Source organism: Alligator mississippiensis, chromosome 2, assembly GCF_030867095.1.
Source record: "Alligator mississippiensis isolate rAllMis1 chromosome 2, rAllMis1, whole genome shotgun sequence".
NCBI lineage: Eukaryota > Metazoa > Chordata > Crocodylia > Alligatoridae > Alligator > Alligator mississippiensis.
Window position 1 is genome coordinate 271,505,063 of NC_081825.1, and position 25,221 is coordinate 271,530,283.

At 45.5% G+C, this 25,221-nt stretch overlaps 1 protein-coding gene across 1 annotated transcript in view; it reads right to left on the minus strand.

The window, feature by feature from the left end:
• The window catches only part of KCNK10 (potassium two pore domain channel subfamily K member 10), a 163,903-nt gene that overhangs the window by 54,462 nt on the left and 84,220 nt on the right, over positions 1–25,221 (minus strand). Inside the window, exon 3 of the mRNA XM_014596411.3 lies at positions 15,818–15,935. Coding sequence (XP_014451897.1) covers positions 15,818–15,935 — 118 coding nt within the window. The remainder of the gene's footprint in view (positions 1–15,817; positions 15,936–25,221) is intronic.

Consider the following 25,221-nt stretch of genomic DNA (forward strand, 5'->3'; position numbering starts at 1 on the left):
AACCCAGCCCTACCCCCATCACAAAAAATTAACTCTGGAGGGAACACAAGTTCCCAAAAGTGATCTAGTTTTGAGCACCTTAATATAATACCTGATTTAACCAGAGTTAATTTTTCACATGATTGGCCATTTTAAAAGTGCTCTGCAACCATGCACATGTGTTATGACATGGTTGTAGAGTGCTTTCAGGGGCCAGATTGCTCAAAAAAATATTTTTGTCTGCACCAATACTTCCTTTCTTCCCATTCCTCTGTGGCTATACATCTAGGAGCCAATATAGATCTCCATAGCTTTACTATCCATTGTGCCTCTATTCAGGAAGCATGTTTACTATCACAGATAAGAAACAAGTAATTAATACTATAACTGTTAAGATTTCTTTAGGATTTCCATGAAAAACCCTTTAACTTCGTGATTTGGCTACAACCATTTATTCTCCCACTAACAAACTATTACACATCCCCAAATCATATGAAGTACAAATTATTTAAAACTGCAAAGGAAAAATAAGAATAGAATCTACATTGTAACTGAGTCACCAAGGCCCTGATTAGTGAAACTCGCTGGTCCTGATTCAGGTAAACATCCATATTCAGGAAAGGCATATAAACATGAAATTGAAGTTAAACATGGGTTTAAGTCAACGAAACTTTAGCATGTGTTTAACTGCTTGCCTATATCAAGGCCAAGGACTGTAATATGCCACCTATGAAGTTCCAGAACATTTTCTCTACTAAATGAATTCATGTGAGTTACAAAAGGCAGTGTTGAGCATTGGCTCTGAGACATTAAAACACTTGAGGGTGTTTGGTGATCTGGGGATAATATGAATTTGTGTCATGAACTGGATCAGTGGAATGTTATTTGATAGTAATCTATAGCCCATACCTGCCAGAGGAGAAACTTCAGTCATTCATTAAACCTTAATGATTGTCTATTCAGGGGGAAGCATCTTGGCACAGAGAGCTGACCAAAGCCTAGGAGAATCCGTTTTTTTGCAACATCTCTGCAAGGTGCCAGGGTTTGAAGAGTGGAAATTCCCAAATGTAAAATAAGGAAAGAAGATGTTGATGCTGTCCTTTGAAAATAAAGGTGAGTCAGAGACTCACAGAGGCACACAGGCAGAGAGAAACATGCTCTCATGAGGACAGGGGTAGTCCTTTTTAACTGATGGACTAGCCAGTTCAGACTTGAAATGGAAAGAGGATCTATGATTTGTATATAACAGTTTCTGTAGGAAAATGCTGGAACCCCTGCTGGAACCCTGACCTAAGTACAAGAATGCTCCAGTGTGGTAAAGGAGCGGAAGCAGATAAATGTGTTTAGGGTGTATTACTTTGTCTAGATCTCTGTATTTCTCATGTTCCATTGAAAAAGAGTAACTTTATGTAGACAGCTATACAATGTTTAGCTCTGCATGGAGCTTAACACTTATTCTGTGCCTGTGACAACTTAATGTGATTGGAGCTCTACAATTGAGTGTGCTTAAGCTACTGAGTTATCATGGGGTAAGCAGTTATGGAGACCTACTGTGGCTGGACTCTGAGGCCACACTACCATGTCATGGCAACAGAGAGTCTGTGCCTAGGTGTGAGTAGAGAAACCAAGGGAAGAAACAATCCTGTAACCCACATAGTTCAATAGAAATGTTACAGCACACATATTCAGTGTTTTATAACCCTAGTATAGCAGGTAGGTACGTATCCAGGTAGGAGGAGCTCTACCAGGGTTACAAAAAGGTATATAAAACAGGGTTAATAAAAATATTTCATTCTAAACCAGGGGTGAGCAAAATACTGCCCAAAGGTCTTTGTTCAGCCCACAGAAAGTCCCTCAGCTCCACCTTGCCCAGGCACCATCCAGCCCTGGTGCATCCTGCCGCTAGGAACACAGCAGGGTTGAGGTGGCTCTGCAGCTGGACTGTTGTTCTAGGCAGCCCAGGTGGCAGTGGCTCCTTCCAGCTGATGCCACCACTGGCTCCAGCCCCATGATACTGGTGGGGACCTTCACTGCACAGCCCCAACCCGGCGCACCCCATGCCTACTCCGGGTTCACCCATCCAGGCTCAGCAGTTTCAGCGTGGGACAGAAGCTACTTCACGAAGCAGGGGAGAAGCGGCCCCTCCCACCACTGGCTGTTCCTGCTACAGCTGCCTGGACCCTGCATGGGGCTGCCCTGAATCTTCTCTGTGCTGCCACTGCTGCCCCACTGGGCAGCCCAGAGGCAGCAGTGATGGTGCTGCAGAACCAGCCCTGCCCTGCTACGTGCCAAGGGGAAGCAGGACACACCATGGGCAGGTGATGCAGAGCAAGCGTGGGGTGGGCTGGGGCAGGGCTGTGCCCAGGTTCTGGCTGATCTGCTCTGAGGGGGATGAGTCCAGAGCAGGAGTGGGGCACATTGGGGCTGCACACTGTTTGCAGTGGTGGGGAGGCGCAGCAGGGTGCATGGACACCAAGCTGTTGGAGGGCGGGGGCGGGTGCTGACTGGCTCACAGGAAGAATGTGCAGCGGGGGCACTCACTTGTACACCTCACCATACCCACAAACCCTCTCCCACAAACCCCATAAGCACACCCTCCCCCACACACAATCACACACATCACAAACACTGCACCCATCCACTCCCTTTCCCCCACAAACCCCACACCCCTCCAGACACACACACCTGCATGCCTCTGGGGGGCGCCCTGCTCACTACTACATGCACACACATCACCACACCCATGCACCTACACCCAACACACACCCCACACCCAGCAACCCCACACACCTCCAGCCACCTTCCCCCCACACACCCCACAGCTCCCCACACACCCCATAGTCACTCACACACACCCCTCCAAGCCCCCATACCTACCCACACACATCCACACACACCCACACCCACAGCTGCTCACAAAACCTATATCCCCCACCCCTTTCATACCCCCCCACCCCACAATATACAAAAGTAAGACTTCATTTTGAGCTATTATGCAATCACCTCTATATACACAAAGCAAACACACACAAATCAGGACATAAATATATTTTTAAATACAATTAAAATATGTTATTGTAGATGTTTGATTTTGAGTACAGACAGGCAATCCCATTTAGCACTCTTAATCTGTTCCCAAAAAAAACAAATGTTAAGCAGAACAGAGTTAAGCAAAAACAATTTTCCCATAAGAATTAATGTAAATAAATATAATTCATTACCAGGGCACCCAGCAGCAGCAGTCCCCTCCATGCCGGGCGGCAGGTGGGGAGGGCAGTCATGGCCACAGTCACGATCACTCTGGGCAGCAGGAGTGGGGCACAGCATCCAGGGCTCCTCCAATGCAAGTCATAGCACAAATCATAACCCAGCCGCGCCTGGCTGGGGCATTGGATGCCAGATGAGCAGTTATGTAGTGCAGACAGGCTAAATTGCACAAGGCTGCACGCTGCCAATAACCGTTACCATGATAATGAAACTCACTGAGCGTTATAGCAAAATAGTACTAAGTGAAACCGTGTTAAGCAGGGTTTGCCTGTAATTTGGGGGGGGGTTTCAGTTCCAAGATGACAAACCCCCTTCCCAAAAGGAGTACTTCTGGGGGCAAGTGGAGTACTTATGGTGGCAAAGGTCAGTGGTTAAGAGGGGGGGCAGGACTTTTGGTCCCAGGGGGGGCACCTGTTAAGGGGCAGGGCTAGACTTGCAGCCCTCGACAACTCACCAAAACTCATTAAGAAGCCGTCCACCTGAAATAATTGCCCGCCCCGGGCTAAACTGCAAGTAAACTGAACCCATCTAGAGATTTCAAGGCAAATATAGGTAAAATTCCAAGATCTTTTCAATAAATCAGTTTAATGGCAGATGCCAATAAGAAGATACCCAAGTATAAATTTAAAACTCTTTGTTTTTATCTATTGGATAAATAATTATTTAGGGAGTTTTCAAAAACATTTCATTCAGAATCTTTGTTTTCTTCTTTCCTATGTTTACAGCTAAAACGCTATACACAGGTGGATACACCCATGTGTGTACACATATACACACAACATCACTTTCTTATGCCCATTCCAATTGCAATCTAATGGCAAAGTTAGAATAAAAGAATAAAACAGATAGGTTGATCCCAATAGCAGGATTTCTGAGACCTTGCAGAATTTGTGGGATATATTTTATAGCTTTAACCCCATAGAATTGTAGCAGAATTTGCACTACAGATTTCCACAGTTTAATTCATAGTCACAGGATTTTCAGAATATTTGTTTGCACAACCAGCCATTCGTGGGGTGTGTATTATGACACTAATACAGCAAAGCACTTCAGTATGCGCTTAAATTTCCCTGACAGAAGTGCTCTGCTGCATCTGACTCCCTATTCATGATTTAAAATAAGAATCATGTGGTACAGCTATTGCCTGCCATGTGAGAGACCTGGGTTCGGTTCCCGGCTAGGGCACCAGAGTGTTGAGTTGCTTGCAAAAGGAAATCTTCACTGGGGAGTGGGTTCCCCTCACCTCTTGATGGGGACAGAAGAAGGACAGATTGAAGTCCTATGGGTCAGATTACAAGGGGGTAGGAGTGAAATGGACTTGATAGTGGGGGTCTACTACAGACCCCCACACCAGGAGGAGGAGTTAGACCTAGAATTCTCAAAAAAGCTCTCAAAGGCAGTACGTTCAAAGGACCTAGCGGTCATGGGTGACCTAAATTACCCAAACATCTGGTGGGAGGAGCAATCTGCCAGGTCTGCCCATTCTCGTAGGTTCCTAACCTGCATACAGGACCTGCGCCTAACACAGGAGGTATGCAGTTCCACTAATGCCGTATTTGACTTGGTGCTGGCTACAGGGGAGGACTTGGTGGGAGATCTACAGGTACAAAGTCACCTAGGGGATAGTGACCACCGGTTGATAGGATTCACTATCTGGCAAAAAGAGGATGGCCAAAGCAGATATTGAACTCAAGTTGGCAACAAAGATTAAGAGTAACAAAAAGTCCTTCTTTAAATACATAGGAAGCAAAAAGAAGGCACGGAATAATGTAGGGCCTCTACAGAATGGTCTAGAGCAACTCGTAACAGACAGAATGGATAAAGCAGAGCTTTTAAATTACTTCTTTGCATCTGTGTTCCTGGACATGGATAGAAACACGCTTCCCAATAAAACTTTAGTCTGGCATGAGAGAAATACCAACCCACCTATGGTTAGCACTGACCTAGTGAAGGGGCACTTGGAGGGGTTGGACATATTTAAGTCAGTGGGCCCCAATGATCTTCACCCAAGGGTACTAAAGGAACTGGCCGGTCATAGCAAAACCACTGGCACAACTGTTTGAGCACTTGTGGCATTCAGGACAGGTCTGGTCAGGTCAGACTGGAAAAAGGTCAATATGGTCCCTATTTTCAAGAAGGGGAGGAAGCAGGACCTGGGTAACTATAGGCCAGTTAGCCTCACCTCTATTCTTGGCAAGACCTTAGAAAAAATCATAAAGGATCACATTTGTGTGGGGCCAGCAGGTAATACAATATTAAGGGGCAACCAGCATGGGTTTATAGCAGGCAGATCCTGCCTGACTAACCTGGTCTCTTTATGACCAGGTCGCAAGGTGCTTAGATACAGGGGTGAAGGTAGATGTTATCTACTTGGACTTTAAAAAGGCTTTCAACACAGTGTCGCACTGAATTCTTACAAGCAAACTGAGTAGCTGTGATGTGGATTTTTTCACAGTAAGGTGGGTTAAAAACTGGCTTATGAAATGCACCCAGAGAGTGGTGGTGGATGGGGCGGTTTCCCCCTGGAGAGATGTGGGCAGTGGTGTTCCCCAGGGCTCTGTCCTTGGACCAGTACTGTTCAATATCTTCATCAGTGATTTAGATGAGGGGGTTGAAAGCACTCTATCCAAATTCTCAGATGACACCAAACTATGGGGCACAGTACACACACTGGAGGGCAGGGAGCAAATCCAGGCAGATTTGGATAGACTGGGGAAGTGGGTGGATCAGAATAGGATGCAATTTAACAAGGATAAGTGCAAGGTGCAGCACCTGGGGAGAAAGAATCTCCAGCACACCTATAGACTGGGAAGTACCATTCTGAGTACCACGGCAGTGGAAAGGGATCTCAGAGTCTTGGTCAACGCAAAAATGAACATAAATCACCAATATGATGAGGTAATAAGTAAGGCTAACTGCACTCGTTCTTGCATTAGTAGGAGCATCGTGAGCAGGTCTAGGGAGGTGATACTTCTCCTCTATGCGGCATTGTTCAGGCCACAGTTGGAGTACTGCATCCAGTTTTGGGTGCTACACTTCAAGAGAGATGTGGATAACCTTGAGAGGGTTCAGAGAAGGACTAATCATATGGCTGAGGGCCTGCGGGTAAGATCCTATGAAGACAGACAGAGGGACCTGAATCTCTTCAGCCTCCTCAAGAAAAGGCTGATAGGTGATCTTGTGGCTGTCTACAAACTCATCATGGGGGCGGTCAGCAGGGAATAGTGGATACTCTGTTTACCAAAGCACCCCTCGTGGTTACTAGAAATAATGGCCACAAACTAAAAGAGAGTAGATTTAAATTGGATATCAGGAAGAAATTCTTTACGGTGAGGGTTGCCAAGATATGAAATGGGCTTCCAAGGGAGGTGGTGCTTTCCCCTACCTTGGAGGTGTTCAAGAAAAGATGAGACAGGCACCTAGCTGGGGTTATTTAACCCCAGCGCTCTTTCCTGCCTACAGCAGGGGTTGGACTCGATGACCTACAAGTTCCCTTATGGCCCTAGAAATCTATGGAATCTATGAAACCATGTTCATACAAATAGAGGGTAGAATTCTATTCCAGTCTGCATGTTGAAATAGCAGCTTTCTAGCCACATAGGGCACTGACAGACGTGAAAATAAAAAAGCTTTACTGGAAGGGGTAGCACATTAGTTTGACCTGGCTCCACAGCATCTATATTGATTGGGTGCTTCAGCAGGGCTTTTTGGTGCCCTTATCTAAAGTTGATTCAACCAGCTATTAGACAAAAGTGCCAGAAAGCCCCGCTGAAGCACCCAGTCTATACAGACATTGGGCCACCTGGGTCAAACTAATGCAATACCTCTTCTGGATATGCGCTGTGCTTGGCGCAGGGACACACTGAACTTAAAGTAAAGCACCATTTGCGGGGTTCTCCATGTCTGTAAGCAACTGTAAGTGGCATTTTGGCAGGTAACAATTTCATTTCCCCTGCAGTGTGAATGCATAAGCCTGTGTGTGCAGAATGAGCATACTTAATAGGCAATGTACTGGCCAGGCAGGTATATAGATGCACACACACTCCCATTCTGGACACATACCTGCATCTAGGTCATAAAATATAGCTGGTCAGAAACCTATGACTGGGAATGTTGATAGCTGATTGCTTTGATCACTTTCCCAGGAAGCGGGAGACCCAAGTTCTTGAACCCCCTTGCCCACGGATGGTTAAATCTGCATCCATCCAACTTCCTAGTCCAGTGTGGTAACCACTGTGCTAGAGAGTTATCCAGATATTTCTCCAGTGCTCCTTTTGAAGCTGAGCCACTATTCCTTTGATTTAACAATCATTAGATAAAGTGGACAGAGAGCAGCGAGGAAGCTTTGGTCCCAGTGGGACCCATGGTGCAAGTCAAGGCACAGGACCACCTCCCAGAGGAGCAGCCATCTCATTGAGCCACAAACCTGCTGGTTTGGGCTTTTGCTTCTGGCTCCATATTCCCAGTGGGCCAGCTTCAAAATGAGCAGCAAAGAAGGGACTGTGTAATGCCTAACCTGTGGCGAGAGCACTGTGCTGGGAAGTCAGACAGACGCAGATTCAACCCCTCTCTAAATGAGAGGCTTTAGAACCCGAGTTTTCAGCTTCCTGGGCAAATGCTCTAACTACTTAGCTACTGGGGTTAAAATATGGTAGGGCCTCACCACCCATGTCATTTGCCTGGAAGACACACATGCAAAGCCATATATGTACCCAGACAGTGTGAAACCCTACTGTGCATGCTCCATCTACATACTCATACCTACTCATCCACAGAGAAAAGCCACAGCCAAGAACAGCCAGGTAGAGGACCTGAAAACAACCATTTATATGCACAAGGAGAATAGAATTCCACCCTTAGTAGGCAACTGTCAATCCTCTAGATCATGGTATACACATAAGAGGTCTAGTCAGGTGCCTGATGAATCCATTTGTGGCTGACAAGCCCAATTCGAGAGCGATGCAGCATTTCACAGATCCATATGTTGTCTGAGTTGGAGCCCAAATTTACAGCATGCTGCTTTCTTCTTTCTTGCTCTGCTTCCATCCTTTGGATCAAAGCCACTTCATGTTGAGCTGCACCCAGTGCCAGATGTTCCGTCCAGATCAGATGGGGTTCTGCACGCTCCTCTCAGCTTTCTATGTTGATGTTAAATGACTTCATATAATTTTTGCACACATCGTGGTACCTCCCCAGAGGGCAATATTGCTTTCTAGAGCTGTCTCAAATTTTATTATAAAAAATATTCTTGGGGATATGGTCTCCTGACACAGCTGAGCCATCACAACCTCCTCTTCTTGATAGCAGTTTCTAAGTGCAACAGTTCTGTGCACTCCAGTGCCTCTGTGTTTGGCATTCTGTCTTCCCACTTTATTTTCAGGATCTTATGCAGATATCTCATGTAGAAGCTGTTCAGTCTCTTGATATGCCTAGCATATGTAGTTTATGTTTCTGAACCATAAAGCAGGGATGACAGCACACAAGTCTCATAGATTCGTATCTTCACCTTAGTTGGCAGTTTGCTGTTATTCCATGCATGTTTCTATAATAGCCCAAAATTCTTAGCTGCCTTTCTGATTTTGTTAGTCAGTTCAGTCTGAAAGTTACAATACCTCCTGACTGTAGAACCCAAGTAGCAAAAACTGCCAATGACACCAAGAGATTTATCCTTCACAATGCTGTCGGGTATTGGATGTTTCACCCCTTGGTATATTATCACAGTCTTCTTGAGACTAATAACCATCCCAGACCTCTTGCATGATTCAAATAATCTGCCCAAGGCATTTTGCAGGGAAGATTCACTGTGGGCAACCAAGGAAATCTCTCAGAACCAGTTATTCCACCTTGGTTTTCACTCTAAACCTTGCAATGTTGAACAAGCCTCCATGTAGTTTTGTTCAAAGATAAATACCATCGCTGCTGTCATTGAATGCATAAAGGAATGAAAAGTGTCGGGACCGAGGGTCAGTCTAAGGCTATGGCCAGTAGCCCAGACCGTCAGGTGTGGTTTTTCCACAACAAAGTAGAGTTAGGCACCAAAGCGTATTGGTTTTATAAAGAAAGCTTTACTTACACTGCCAATGGTCACAGTGCAGGGAGGAAACTTGCTTGAGTTGCAGTTGCACACAAACAAACACAAACGAGATCTCTTCTGAACCGCACCGAACTGAGATGAGTTGTCTATATACGACTCCACGAGTGCTTCACACGGGGGATACGTCAAATTTACACTGTGACGGGGAGTGGCTAAGAGCTGATCAGGCCTCTCTGTCCTCCTCCAAGACACACACACGGAGTTTGCTAGGCTCCACAGCGCGCTCAGAGTTCCCCACGAGACGGTTGTGCAGTCCTCCAACTTGGGCGGAAACTGCTCTTACCTTTTATACGGCTAGCGAGCCAATTGCTAGCCGCCACATAGGAATAATTTAGAATCAGACAATAATGGGGTACAAATTTGCATATGTGTGGTGGGAACTCTTTGCACCGGGGTTTTCTCTCTGCAGCTGAGAAATCCACCGTGCAAAGAAAGCTCCATGTGGCGGGAAAATTCCAATGTGCCAAGGCACTAAAAATATTGGGTTATGACATGCCCCCTTGCCGATGGTACAGCCGGAATTTTAAACCACGCGCGCATCGTGTGAGTCGTTATGAGCTCTCTCGGCTGGTTCGTAAGTTAAACGGTTAAACACAAATTCAGATAACATAATGAGTTCGTCCTCTAAGGACCGAATTAGATAATAGCCGGCACTAACACACAGACACATAATTATGTTCATAACAAGAAAGTCAACTATCAGGACTTCAGTAGGCGTCATGGCGAAGTCAAGAGTCAAGTCCTCGCTTCTTTAATGATGTTCTCCGTCTCTCTCTCAGGACTTCCCTCCACCACGCACTCTGAGTCCTGGACCTGTGATCAGGTATACAGTAGATTGATGCTCCCAGTCGCTAGGTGTTCTCGACTTCATGAGGATGCGCAATCGCGAAAGCTGACGCAAAAGGTTGCTTGCAGGCTGACCAACCATGGGGTTAAGGAAAACTCGGAGGACGATGCTCTTTTTCCCATAGACCTCAACACAGGCTCTTACGCTGTCCAGCTTTATTGGCTCTGTTTTAGGATTTCACAGATAACGGTGAGGCCATGGCCCTCTCTGTTGGGATGGTGTTAGTCCCAGTACACACATTCTGGGGTTCTAGGAGTAGTACGAGACTCCGACCATAGCCAGCAAAAGCTGCTCTGCGCTGGCTTTCTCCGGCCGGCCGTCATGCCATGCGTGAGATTCCTGACTGACTTGTCCTGCTGCAAGCGCCGGAAGCAGAATGGGCCAATGAGTGTTGAACGTCACTGTATTGACGTTGATGGCATGTCCTCTACTCCACGAGGCCCGCCGGATTAGGAAGCTTGCTTCTTCTAGGTTCAACAGATCGGACCCAAATTTCACTACTAGGCATCCCATCCACATGGCTAGGGTCTCCTCAGGTCTGATCTTTGACTCCTCGTACAGTTCCTGCAGCTCAGTTCGAGTACAAGCACGATAGGTGGTGGTACAAGCTGCACTCGATGGATCAGTTGCCTGGCAGGTCGGTGTCACAGGACGAACTGCTGCTAGAGCCATTATTGATTCTGGTAGGAGGGGCGGATGCTCTCCTCCACTTGATGTTTCCTCCCCATGGCAAGAAGGCGGGGCCACAGGAGGTGACATCACTTCAGTGGGCGGGACCGCTGGACGGATTCTCGCTCGTTCTTTTGAAGCTCCGCCCATCTTTTCCGGCTCCTCCACGTAGCTCCCTTCTTGCTCAGTGCCATCTTGGAATGGCGTCTCAGGATCCTCTTTCACAGCCGCATCTTTAGCCGCCTGAACGGTTGCAAGCAGCTGGGCTTTTAAACTTGTGTTTTCCCGCATGAGAGTTGTCATAGCATGAACCATTGCACTTAACATCCTTCCCTTGTCGCACCTAGGGGCTGCCCCTTCAGCTGCGGCATGTCCCTCTGTCTCAAAACTCTCATGGAGATCAGACGGGAGCTCGCGGCTCCTCAATCTAGACAACACTGCTTGGGGAGTAAACTGGTCTTCTGTCTCCTGCACATATCGTAGGCAGCGGGTATACTTTGGGTCAAGGGTCGGGTCCACTGCACCCACCGGTTTTACTCGGGCTGAGGATACAGTGCCCCCTTCCTCTCGGGATCTAAACAGGACCCGCTCTCCACCCATCACACACCCGAAAGCTCCGGGGTAAAGATGTGCTTCCTTCTCTTCTCGCTTCAGCGAAAAGTAGCTGCTGATGGGCCTTTCACCCGTTCCGCCCGCCTGATGGTAAGCGATATGCGCCTCCAATTCTTCGGCGTCTGTTACATGCCATTTCCCACTGCGCCAAGGGCAGTTTCTCACTAACTCTAACTCCATCGTGTCTTCCCCACATCCTGTTCATGACGCCATGTCGGGACTGAGGGTCAGTCTAAGGCTATGGCCAGTAGCCCGGACCATCAGGTGTGGTTTTTCCACAACGGAGTAGAGTTAGGCACCGAAGCGTATTGGTTTTATAAAGAAAGCTTTATTTATACTGCTGATGGTCACAGTGCAGGGAGGAAACTTGCTTGAGTTGCAGTTGCACACAAACAAACACAAATGAGATCTCTTCCGAACCGAACCGAGATGAGTCGTCAATATACGACTCCACGAGCACTTCACATGGGGGATACGTCAAATTCACACTATGATGGGGAGTGGCTAAGAGCTGATCAGACCTCTCTGTCCTCCTCCAAGACACACACGCGGAGTTTGCTAGGCTCCACAGCGCGCTCAGAGTTCCCCACGAGATGGTTGTGCAGTCGTCCAACTTGGGCGGAAACTGCTCTAACCTTTTATACAGCTAGCGAGCCAATTGCTAGCCGCCACGTAGGATTAATTTAGAATCAGACAATAATGGGGTACAAATTTGCATATGTGTGGCAGGAACTCTTTGCACTGGGGTTTTCTCTCTGCAGCTGAGAAATCCACCGTGCAAAGAAAGCTCCATGTGGCGGGAAAATTCCAATGTGCCAAGGCACTAAAAATCATTGGGTTATGACAAAAAGTAGAGGTTAAAAAGCGTGGGGACTAAGACACACCCCTGTTTCACCTCACTGTTGATATTAAAGGTGTTTGATTCTTTGTTTTCATACACTACAGTTGCCTTCATAAATTGATGTAATGAATGAATGGTGTTCAACAGTTCAGGGCGACAACCCTGTTTCTTTAGATCAGTAAAACCCTGTCTGTTGACTGTTTTGAAGGCCTTTGTCAGATCAATGAAGGCTATGTACAATGGTATTTATTTTTCTCAACACTTCTCCTGCAGTTGCTGGGCCAAAAATATCATATAAATGGTAGTGTCCTGAGTGAAAACCACGTTGACTTTCAGGATAGATTTTTCACCTAGAGATTACAGCCTAGGGAGCACGATGTTAGTGACAATTCTTCCCATGAGGTTCAACAGGGAGATACTGCTATAGTTTTCACAGTTGCTTCTATCCCACTTGTTTTTGTATAATTGTACAAACCAAGCATCTTTGAAATCTTGTGGTATTTCTTCCTTTTTCCAACAGATAAGGATAACTTTATGAAGCTTTCAAAATAATTCAACGCACATTTATAGATTTCAGCAGGCAAATAGCCATTGCTGGATGCATTGTTCCCAGGAATTGATTTAATGGATTTCTGCAAATCTTCTAATGTAGACTCATTGTCTAAATCTATTATAACTTCAAACTGTGGTAATCCTTTGAGCTCTTCATGTTTGATTTCAGTCTCACTGGAGTTTATATAATTCCATAGTGTTCAATCCAACACTCAAGTTACTTTTGTTTATCAATAAATAATAAAGTGATAATATAACACAATTCACATCAGACACGATTTAAAAAGGTCATTGTTTGCCAATGATTACTCTACAGTGGTACTAAAAACAGAACATTATTTATGAGTGTGCAGTGTTATGCAGCCACACAAAAAGTGAACATGGTTTAGGGATGCCTCAATAGAAGCATTTGGTGCAAAACACAGGATGTGATAGTGCCTCTCTACTCAGCACTGGTTAGGCTTCATCTGCAGTACTGTGTGCAGTTCTGGGCTCCACATTTTAAAAGGATGTAGAGAAGTTAGAGAGGGTTCAGAGGCAGGCTACAAAGATGATCAAGGGCTTGGAAGGCAAGTCATACAAAAAGAAGCTGAAGGAGCTAGGCAAGTTCAGCACCCCCCACCCCAGTTCAGAGATCAGCCACAGGGGGACCCCAGATGCCCCCCCAGACCCAGGAGGCACGATTTGCAAGCCAGGGTGGCATGGGAGGCTCCCCCACACACTCCCTGGTGGACCCGGAAGTAGACTGGAAGTGCTTCTGGTCCACTTCTAGGTCTGCTGCCAAGCGCGCTGAGGAGCTCCCCGTGCTTCTGTGGGACACTCCATGCACCCCAGCATTGCAGTACTCACAAGCCTCCTGCTACCTAGAGGTATGTAGAAAAAACATTTAAAGCTGTGTCTATGTCCAAATCCTTCCAAATCAACTCGGAGGGTTCTGATTCGATTTGGAGAGATTAAAGGGTCCTCTGATTCGATTCGGATTCAGAGACTCAGCCACCAAATTGAGCCAAATCTCTGCCAAATCCTGCCAAATCGAATCAGGGACCAAAGCTTCACACAGCTCTACTCTCCATCACTTGAGGTGTTCAGCAAAAAGGTTGAACAGCCACTGGTTGGGGATAATCTATGCATAACTATGCCTATTTTCTACCATAGGAATTTCCCATGCTTCTGGGCCTTTCTGGTTGTTCCTGCCCCTCCCCCTCCTTTTCTGCTATATGTGTCACAGTGTTTTTAAGCCTTGCTAGACACATTTGGTGCTGGCTACAGCCAAGTCTGGGGACTTCAACTGGGGTGTGTCAATGCTCCTGCTAGGACTTAAAGCCAAAGGATCCTGGCCAGAGGTTTTTGCCCCTCCACCATTTAGGGTGTGACAACACCACACTTGGGGTCAGGAAGGAATTTTACCCCCTGGTCAGATTGGTATAGACTGTGGGGTTTTTGCCTCTCTCTGTAGCAGGTGGTGTGGTCCTCTGCCCGAGACCCTTCGAGCATAGATTGACAACATTTTATAGAAGCAGGACATTGGCTGTCATGGCTCCCCTACTTTACCTGTGGCAGGGTAGGGTGTTAGGTCTATGTTGTGTCAGAGTTGTGGGTAGTCTTATGTAGAGTTTAGATTAAGGGTGTATGGGATGGTTTGGATAGGGATGATCCTGCCTTAGGAAGGAGTTTGGACTACATGACCTCTGGAGTACCCTTCCAGCCCTACTTCTCTATGACTCTATAAAGTAGGAAGTAACAGGGGTAAGTCTGATACCACCATGTAGCAACAGTTGGTAAATGTTGATTTCTTAATGGCAACTATAGCTGCACTTAAATAGAGCTTTATATTACCAAAGCATCATACAGCTATTAGATAAATAGTATTTTTATTAATTTTATCAATTAACCACCTTTTCAATTACTGGTTTTCCTCTGAAAAAACAGCTGCTGGGAAAGTCATAGCTCCTCAAGTGAATGTCCTCAGAAAAACAGGGACTAAGAATAAAAATCATGGGAGCCTAAAGCATGTTAACATATATTTATAGATAGATATATCTGTCTAGATCTAGATAGATAGATAGATAGATAGATAGATAGATAGATAGATAGATAGATAGATAGATAGATAGATAGATAGATGTTAACTGCGGAACTGCTTGCCATAAGGTGTCACTGAGGCCAACTTCTAAATAGGAATTTTTAAAAGGATTAGCTAAACGTATATGGATAATTGGTACATTCAGGCTGTGCCTGCATGAGATGCTGACTGTGCAGAGGCCTGTGACTACTGTGCAGTAGCATTGCATGGCAGGAAGTGTGATGCAATGCAACTGCATAGTTGTCATGAGCTACTGCACAGTCAGCATCACAAAACAGCCATTCCTCAGCATGACTGCGCGGTAACTCCAGTTACTGTGCAGTCATTTAGTACTTGTTTATACAAGTACTAAATGACTGTGTAGTAACAACTATAGTGTCTCACAGTTGCAATGGATATGATATTCAAAATCCAAGGGATATACATGCTCAGGCTCCAGGGCATAAGCTATCAACTAAGTGATGTGGTTAGAAAGAAATTAGCCTCATGAGCAAATGATTCTGTAATTAACAAGTACCAGGTTTCCTGCTCCTTTCCCTGAAGTACCTGACACTGGTCATTGATCTTTAGAAATAGAGCTAATCTGTGTAGGTACAGTCAAAGAGGGAGCCATGCTAGGTGCAAAAGCAGACTTGTAAAACTGTACAACTATTGGTGCTACTTACTTTCTGATTAATCTTGCTTTCTTGAACTCATTATATAAGCAATTGTTGAGGTCTATCCTATGGCTTAATTTGATACACCACAAAATGATACAGTTTGAGCATCCAGAAAAGTTCATTTCAACTAATTTTCCATCTCTCTGTGTTCTACTGAATCTTACTTGATCCTCCCAGTCTTAGTGTGACCATGTACTTTAAAAGATTAATTTACCTATGGTTGTGATGACTGTTCCAGCAAAGAAAAAGGCACTTCCTAGGTCCCAGTGACTGCTGTTGTTGGATGAGTTTCCTATGGGACTGACTCCTGCATTATCAGCATCAATGGCATGCTGCAAAAAAGAGATAACAAATCAGCACAAATACCTTGCTGAATATGGTATAAGCAGAAGCAGATCCTAAACTCTGGCTCCACGCACCATTTGAAAAAGCTTGGATCCAAGCTTCATAGCTGACATTAAATAAATAGACAAGCAAACAAACAAAAATTATGCTTGGAGTGCAGCATCCTTCTATCCCCCAAATATTCTACAGAGTTAAAGAAGTATCAAAAGAGAACAAAAATAAATAATATAGGGGATTGAGACATATTTCCAAGAAATATGGAAATATAATGGAGACAATGAGATTCACTAAATCTGAGTCACAACTTGCAGAAGACAGTTTATTCTATTGGTGAACAGGAATAAGTATGATGGTAACAGAAATGATCAGGGTAGTAAATAGCATAATGTTCATGAAGTCCACTGAATAGTCTGCCAAGAGCTGTAATTCCCAGGCACTTAATAAATTTGTTCCCAATAAATTAATTATTATTACTGATAATTTATTAATTTTAGTTAAGCAAAATGTTGTTACCATGTTATGCCAAACAAACTATAAAATACTTCATTTGAAAAAAAAACAAGGAGGACACCTTAAGAACAATGTATTGTATCAACTCTGTTACCATCAGGAAATTGCCACTTGTCACTATGATTCACACATCATTGACCCTTGAGATTTCACAGCAGAAGTGATGACCCAGGTAAGATCCTCCTCTCTCAAAATCACAGAGGCCAGAATTACCACCTAACATAAATCTCAGCCTTCCTCAGTATCTGACACACAGATAAACAATTTGGGGTTTTGTTCGATAGATGACAGTACTGCCTATATACAGCAGCAGTATGTAGATGTTCATTTCTGGGTAATGGATTGTTCCCAATGGCAATAAAAGTGTGCAAGGAGATTGGCAGTAGGAATGGAAGGAATTGGGCTAAAGCTGCTATAGATGTTAACAGAGAACCCACTTCTGATTATGTTAGTCTCTACATACTTCTGTATCAGTGCAACCATGTAATTGAACATAATCTAATGAGACATCACAGCTCCAGAGGGAATTTAGTATTTGTTTGTTGCTAAGCTGTGTAGTGTGCAAAAGTAGCAGGGAAATACCTGCCTCAGTGGGCTTAAATCATAACTTTGTGTTTTGTTTTTGTTTCTGACAACGTTAAAGTGCTATTTCCGGAGACCTCATCTACCAATTTCATCTTCCAGCTTTACAATAATGATTGACAAATTTGCATCTCTGCATCTGACCACCCCTCCAATCCTATATCTTGACTCATCTCTCTGGTTAGACCACTGAAAACTTAGTATTAACATGACCAAAAGTAAAGTTGAATTCTGCTCCAAAAATCTCTCCAGTGCTCCAGCACTCAGCCTAAGGAACCACCTCAACTTTCTCTCATCTCTCACATTCAGGAAGTATCCAGATCTTGCAGATATTTTTCATACAATATTTCTACCATGCAACTTTTCTCATTCTTAACATAAACTACCATGAAGTCCATCATCATCTTTCGTTCTGATTGTAACATCCCCAGCCTCTAGTAATGCAAAAACCACCACTTTATCACCTTTCTTATTCATCAATCTGACTGTGCCATCCTGCTCTTTGTATCCTTTTCCTTTACATTGTTGCCACATTACCTTCAAGCACCTCCTATCTCATTCCCTGTTCCACTAACATCTCATTATTCCATTTCCCCTCTTTTTTCAAAATCATCTCTGTGCTTTCTTCCATGTCGAACCTGTGCTTGGAATGCCGCTCATAATGTCACTTGATACTCCTTGAAATCTTTACTGAGACCCATATGCAGTGCATTTCCCATTTCCACAACACTTGAAAGGGAGTGCCCACAACAGTTTTAAGAAAGGTTGTCATTTGTTTCTCCCATGGGGTAACATCTCATTAACATGGAGGAAGGGTGTCAAATATTGAGAAAGAGGCCTAACAACGGAAAGATTGAAGCTGAGCATAGGTATTGGAGGGAAAAAAAGCTGAATTAAAGAGATAGGGAGAAATGTAATGTGTTAAATAAGAACAAACATAAACACAATTAACTGCAGATGCAGGTCTCATCATCCTGATTGCTTCTTTTGGAAAACAGATTAGTAATTCCACATATATCATGCTGAATTTAAATGGATGATGAGACACTAAGGAAAAATGCATCAAAGAATATAGTTGAAATACAGGACCAATTGAAGTGAGACAAAAGAGGACTAAACAGGTAGGCTTGTGAGAGATGATAAAATAACCAAGAGATATGGTTGTTAAGAATGACGTGTTCTAGGACTAAGCCTCTTGAAGTTATCCATAACACTATAGGCATTACCATCATCTAAATAATGAATAGTAGGAATGAACTATTATGGAGGTGCCCAACCTCCTGTTCTTTCCTGATCAGTGGTTTCCAAGGATTTATAATTCATTCCTTTTAAACAGTGTGAGACTGAAATTTACTGGCATACAGAAGCTGTGAGCGCAGAGAGTATTGGTTTATGTACCCAGAAGAGTGTAAATCAGGCTGACAGACTGGTTATTCAAACAGGCCATGACATTGTCAGTCACCTTGTTGTGTTACTTGTGCCTGGGAATACTTGTCTTTCCCTTGTGGGCATGAGAATAGTCTGGACCAATGGTAATGCCCAAGTCATGTCCAGTGTCACATAGACTATCAAGTCTGTGCAGCTGAAGATGGAAGTCCCTCTGGCAGCAGCGCTGTGTTGCTGCAATGCAGAAGAATTCTGTTGCCATGGGTAGCTCTTTGTCTTGTCCCTTCACATGACCACATGTTTCAGTCTATCACAGGAGGCTTCTCTGTGCTGTGATTGATTTCCTCTAATTTATAAACCAGCAACTATCCCAGGCAGTAGGTGCACAACTCATACTGCAATGGGGCTCAACCTTCTCAGCTGCCCTCCAGCCCTTTTATGACTGGCAGCACCTGGTTGACAGCCATTGTTGGTGCTGATGCAACTTAGCTCAGTGCTTCACAACCAGGTGTTGCTACCTCCAGATAGCACTGCACCCTGCCAGCTACACAGCCAGCCAGGAAAGAGCTGTAGCATGTGGACACATGCCTCCTGAATTAGGGCTCTGATCAGCCTCAAGCAGACAGGAGCTGCTTCATGCTGTGTAGCCCGTCCCTGTCCAGCCCCTCCTACACTCCTTCTGGGAATAGAGGCACACAGTTGGAACTGTTTCACGTACTTCTGTTTGCAGGAGGAGCGTGAGAGACCAGAAAGGGCTACAGCCCAGCAGACACATCCTGCCTGCTTTAGGCTGATAAGAGTCCTAATGAACTAGGAGTGCTCACAGGGCAGGTTTACCTGGCTATTGCCATGGCATCAGCACCAACATTGGGGCACCCCTGAGGGGAGCAGTTCTTGGCATAGCTGCATTAGTACAATAGCAAGAGCTATCTTCTTTAAAGGGATAGTAGACTGAGACTCACTGGCCATGTCTACACATGTGCTTTACTTTGGAGTAGACTAATTAGCTGCATAGTAAGGCATCACCATCTATACATGCAATATTATTAGGATGCATTCAATTAATTAACACCACCATAACATAGTACTGTCCTCAACAGTAATTAACTGTGATTAAACACACACACAGCTGCTGACCACAGGCATAAATTGTGCCAGGCAGAAAGGGGCCAGACTCTTGTCTGCCACCTAGCCACGTGGCTCTGCACTTTCAGTACTCTCATGCCCCAGCCAGACACTCCACCACCTGGAGCACAGGACAGAGTAGGGCAGGAGCAGCCCTGCCAAAAACTGTTCTGCCCTGAAACAAATTACTGTTGTCCTGGGCCCACATGTAGACACTGTGCCCAGTAGTAGTAGCTCAAACTTCTCTGGAGTTTATTGCTTCAAATTAATTGCATATGTAGATGCTCCCATTGGGGCATCTACACATTCATTAATGTGCAGTGATTACTGCACATTTAGTTTAGTATTGGCTTAATGAAGTACTAACTAAATGCAAAGTAACTACAGTTACTGCACAGTAGCACCCGCACATGTTTTTTTAGTGATGCTTACTGTGCAGTATCCTAATACTACTGCACAGTAGCATACTAGCATGGCTTTTGCCTGGTATGCTACTGTGCAGAGTTATTAGGCTACTCCACATAAAGCATCTCATGTAGACACGTCCACTATATATAATGAAATGTCCAAAACATTGGACCGGATAACCAAGTATTGGTTTTGGCTTGAAAGTTAATTTAGCCAATCTGGGTTTCAGGGTCCTAATCTATGAAATAGTGTGGTAATAATACGTATTTTGGGTAGTTTGTAAGGTTCAAATCTATCCTGCCTTCTGCAACAATAATTCACTTCAACACACTCAGGTGAGTATTCCATCTTCCCACTATTCAAACCATGCTCATTACTGGGGTTGCCTTGCAGATTTGTGCCCCCTGTGCTTTCTAATCATCACTGATATTTTCTCTAATTCTGTACAAAGGAATATATTGTTATTGCTAGAGTTATGTGGGGAATTTGTAGGCTTTATTTATATGTAGGTTTTCTGAAACACGTATCATTCAAGAAGCACACTAGAACCACTTGTAGATCTTAAATTTATCCTAACAGCTATATTCATAAATAGGGGGAACTCACAGTTGACTAGGAAGGATATATCAAGTAATGTTTTATGGGGGTTTGCCCTGAGTCTGATATTATTCAATATTTTCATTAACAACTTCAATGCTGAAAAGAATACCCTTTAAAAACTCCCAGATGAAGCTGGAGAGTTTCTTACACTTTGGAGGATGTGGTTAGAATTCAAAATTATCTTGATAAATTGAAAAAATGGTCAGAAATCAATAAAGTCAAATTCACTGAAGACAACTCCATGGTGTTACACTTAAGAAAAAAAAATAAAATGGGCAAACACAAAATGGAAGATGGTTGGTTAAGTGCTGGAGTTCTGTGTCCAGTTTTGGGCTCCACACTTTAAGAATGATGGGCACCTATACACGTGAAGGGAGGCTGCTCTGATGCACTGTAATTATGGTGCATCAGAGCAGGTTCAATTAATCAAGTCTGCTGGAGTGTGGTAATTACTGCACTCCCACAGACTCCAGCATCACATCTATCAGCATCCCCATGCTGAAAAATGGCAACAGGGGGCACTTTAACTAAAGCCCCCAACCCCACCATCATTTTTCAGTGTGGAGATGCTGATACACATCATGCTCTGGGCACTTTTGTTACAGCACCTCTCAGAGCCAGAGCAGACTCCCAGAGCACATGTATAAATGCCACCTCCTCCTCCCTTCCCCCCAGACTGCTGGAGCACACGTATAAACGCTCAATGTGGGCAGATTGAAAAGAGTCCAGTGCAGAACAACAAAAATTATTAGAGCCCTGGAAGGCAAGACTTACAAAGAAAAGCTGAAAGAAATAGGGTTATTGAGCCTGGAGAAAGGAAGTTCACTGTCTGTCACAAGCCAGGCAAATCAGCTAGCAGGGTTGAAGTTTTGGACTTCAAAAAAGTGAATTTCAACAGTCTCAGGGAGGAGAGAGGACCCAGGCAACTATAGGCTAATTAGCCTAACATCTATCCCAGAGAAAATCCTGGAAAAATTCATCAAGGAGTCTATGTGCAATATGCTTGCAGAAGGTAGGATTCTGAATGACAGCCAGCAGGGCTTTGTCGCGGGCAGGTCTTGTCTTGCCAATCTCATCTCCTTCTATGACCAGGTAACTTGCCACCTGGATAAAAGAGAGGAGGTCGATATTATATACCTAGACTTCCAAAGGTCTTTGATCTGGTATCCCATGATGTTCTCAGAGGATTGTGGGCTTAACTACTCGACAGTTAGGTGGATAGGAAGCTGGCTGCAGGGTAGGACCCAGAGAGTTTTAATGAACGGATCTGTGTCATCCTGGCAAGAAGTGGCCAGTGGTGTCCCTCAGGGATCTGGGCTTGGTCCAGTGCTTTTCAACATCTTTATAGATGATTTGGATGTTGGGGTGAAGAGCTCACAGCCAAGTTCATGGATGACATCAAGTTCATGGATGTCATCAAGTTATAGAAGAGCACGGTCACAATTGAAAATAGGTTGCAGATACAGGAGCACCTAGACAGGCTGGAAAGTTGGGCAGACTGGAACCAAATGAAGTTCAACATGGAGCGCTCCATCTGGGGACGAACAATCCCCAACATACTTACAGGCTCGGTGGCACCATACTGACTAGCACCATCACTGAAAGGGACCTAGGGGTAACAACAACCCATAGTATGAACATGAGCCATCAGTGCAATGCTGTAGCCAGCAGGGCAAACAATACTCTGGCATGCATCAACTGATGCATCTCAAGCAAAACCAAGGAAGTGATTTTTCTGCTTTACTCAGCATTGGTGAGACTGCAGCTGGAGTACTGCATCCAGTTCCGGGTGCTGCACTTCAACAAGGATGTGGAAAAGCTTGAGAGAGTCCAGAGAAAAGCCACCCATATGATCAGAGACTTGCAAACCAAGCCACGCAAGGAAAGACTGAGGGACCTGGGACTCTTCAGCCTAAAAAAGAGAAGGCTGAGAGGGGACTTGGTAGCAGCTTACCACTATATCAGGGGAATACATCAAGGTCTCAGCAAACAACTGCTCACCAGTGCACTCTTGGGGAAAACCAGGAGTAATGGTCACAAACTCCTGGAAGAAAAACTTTTTCACAGTTACGGTGTCCAGACTGTGGAATAAACTCCCTGCAGAGGTGGTGCAATCACCTACCCTGGAAATCTTCAAGAGGAGACTAGACAGTCACCTTGCTGGGGTCACCTGACCCCCAGTTATCTTTCCTGTCTAGTGCAGGGGGGCTAAACCCAATGGTCTTGCGAGGTCCCTTCCAGCCCCTTACAATCTATGAATCTATAAAGACTGAGGGGGGAATTTGATAAGTCTTCTAATACCTGAAGGGCAATTATAGAGAAAATGGAGATGGTCTTTTTACCTGTGGCTACAGGAGACAGGACTACAAGCAATGGCCTCAAGCCGCAGCAGACCAAATTTAGGTTAGCAATTACGAGGAACGTTCTATGAGGATGGGCAAGCATTGGAACAGGCTACCTAGAGAAGTTGTGGAATCTCTATCCCTGGAAATATTCAAAAGCAGATTGGACAGACATTTGGGTGGGATGATTCTGCCTTGAGCAGGGGGATGGACTAGATGATCCTGTGAGGTCCCTTCCATCCCTACTTTCCTATGATCCTAAGTAAAAGTACTGCAGAAAATGATCTGGGGGTTATAATGGAACACAAATTGAATGTTAGTGAACACTGGGTACATCTACACATGCAAATAATCAGGGAGCAGTTTACTCTTGAATAAATTACTCAAGAGTAAACTCTCCCAGGCACACATCTATATGTGCAAAGATATGGGAGCAGATCTGCTGTGGCCAGTAGCCATCTGCAAAAGCTGTGTGCTGCTTCCTGACCAGCCACGTTTCTGGCCAGGAGCAGCAAGTAGAGCACAGTGGTAGGTCTGTCACCACAGGATCTGCTCCCCTCACCGTGGTTGCTCCATCCCCTGGTCCTGATACTGACATCCCACACCCCAGGATCCTGCTTGGCACTGTGCTGGCCCTGCTGGCCTGTCACAGCATCCACCTTCAGTCCAGGGCAGTCTGGGCCCTGCTGGCTCTCCCATGTGCTGTGCCCACCTGGCCAGACTCATCGTTCTCCCCGCTGTAGCCCTCCTGGATGGTCACCTCACTGTACACCCCCAGCACCATGTTCACTGCAGACCGTTCTCAAAAAATCAGTTTATTCCCTTCCACAGACACAGATCCCGCATCTCCCATCACTTCCCAGCAACAGAGCCTGTCCCCCTTCCTCTCCCACAACAGAGCCTACGCCCCCCTCATCGCCACCAGCATCAACACATTCCTTGGCATGTGAGAGGCCTGGCCTGCCTAGCTGTGGTGGCACAGGCTGTCAATAAAGTTTTGCACCATCTCCCACTTCCTTGTGTACAGTGGGGGAGGGAGCTCTGGGGGCTTGGGGAGCATGGCCAGGCCAGGTGGGGAAAGGGCACAAAGGCCAGGGCCAGAACTGGGGTGGGGATTACCATGTGGGTAGGGCTGGTGTGCCTGGTGGCCCAGGTCGGTCCCCACTGGTGGCAAAGACCTGTGGGTCCCAGTGGTGTCCTGGGATGCAGGGGCACAGCATTCAGCTGCCTGGGCAGAGGCCCCCTCCAAGGAGGAGTTGGAGCTGTTGGCAGCCAGCCTGGCCTCATGGGCTCAGCCCTGAGCCTGCAGAGCTGGCAGGGCAGGCACTGGCTTGGGCTCCCAGATCTGCTCGACAATGCTGGGGGTGGGGAGCACAGCAGGATGGGCTTCTGGTGGGCTGAGGGTCTCTCCCCTGGCAATGCGTCACAATGGGCACCAGGCTGCTATGGATAGCCTGGGGCCAGCTGGAGCTGTACCCAGTGGCCAGAAGCTGCCTGCAGGTGACCCTGGGTACTGCTAGGCCTGGCAGTTGCCTGCAGCACCCTATGAAGCTGTACAGCATGGCCCTGGCAGCCATGCAGTATTGCAGTGCCAGGGAGTGGCACAGAGATGCAAGCAGGCTGCTGCAGTAGCCCTGTGGCCTGTCCTGGGGATGCAGTGGCCACAGGCTGCCAGCACATACCCCAGGGCCCTGGCATCCCTGAAGGCTCTTAAGGGCCTGGGGCTGGAGCAGGAAAAGAGCTGCCCCAGCTATGGGGTAGGAGAGGCTCCCAGTCCCAGGACACTGGGGCTAGCCTGAGGCTGGCCCCCTGGTGGCAGGGGTGACCAGGAGTAAATTTGCTCCTGGTCAGCATCTACACATGTAGTAACTAATCATGTGCAGGTAGCAGGTAGCAAATTTACTCATAAGTAGAGCAATTTACTGCTCAGTAAGCCTCTGCATGTGTAGAAATGGATGCTTACTGTGAAGTAATTTGCTCTACTGTGCAGTAAAGCATCTCATGTAGATGCACCCACTGTTGCTCTTCCAAATTTTATCCTTGGGTATAGTAAAAAGAAAGTATTTGTAAGATATTAAATCTATATGGGAAGTATCTACTCAGCAGTTGGGGAACTTCAGCTAAGTCCAGTTTTGGGCACCACACTAAGAAACATGTAACCAAATTGGAGGGAGTCTTGAGGAGAGCAACAGAGAAGAGGTTTAGTAAAACAAGAACCATGAGAAAAGGTGAAGTAATTGCATTTATTTAGTCTAGAAAAGGAAAGACAGAAATGAGGCATGAGAAGTCTTACAATATATGGAAGTTTGTTATCAGGAAG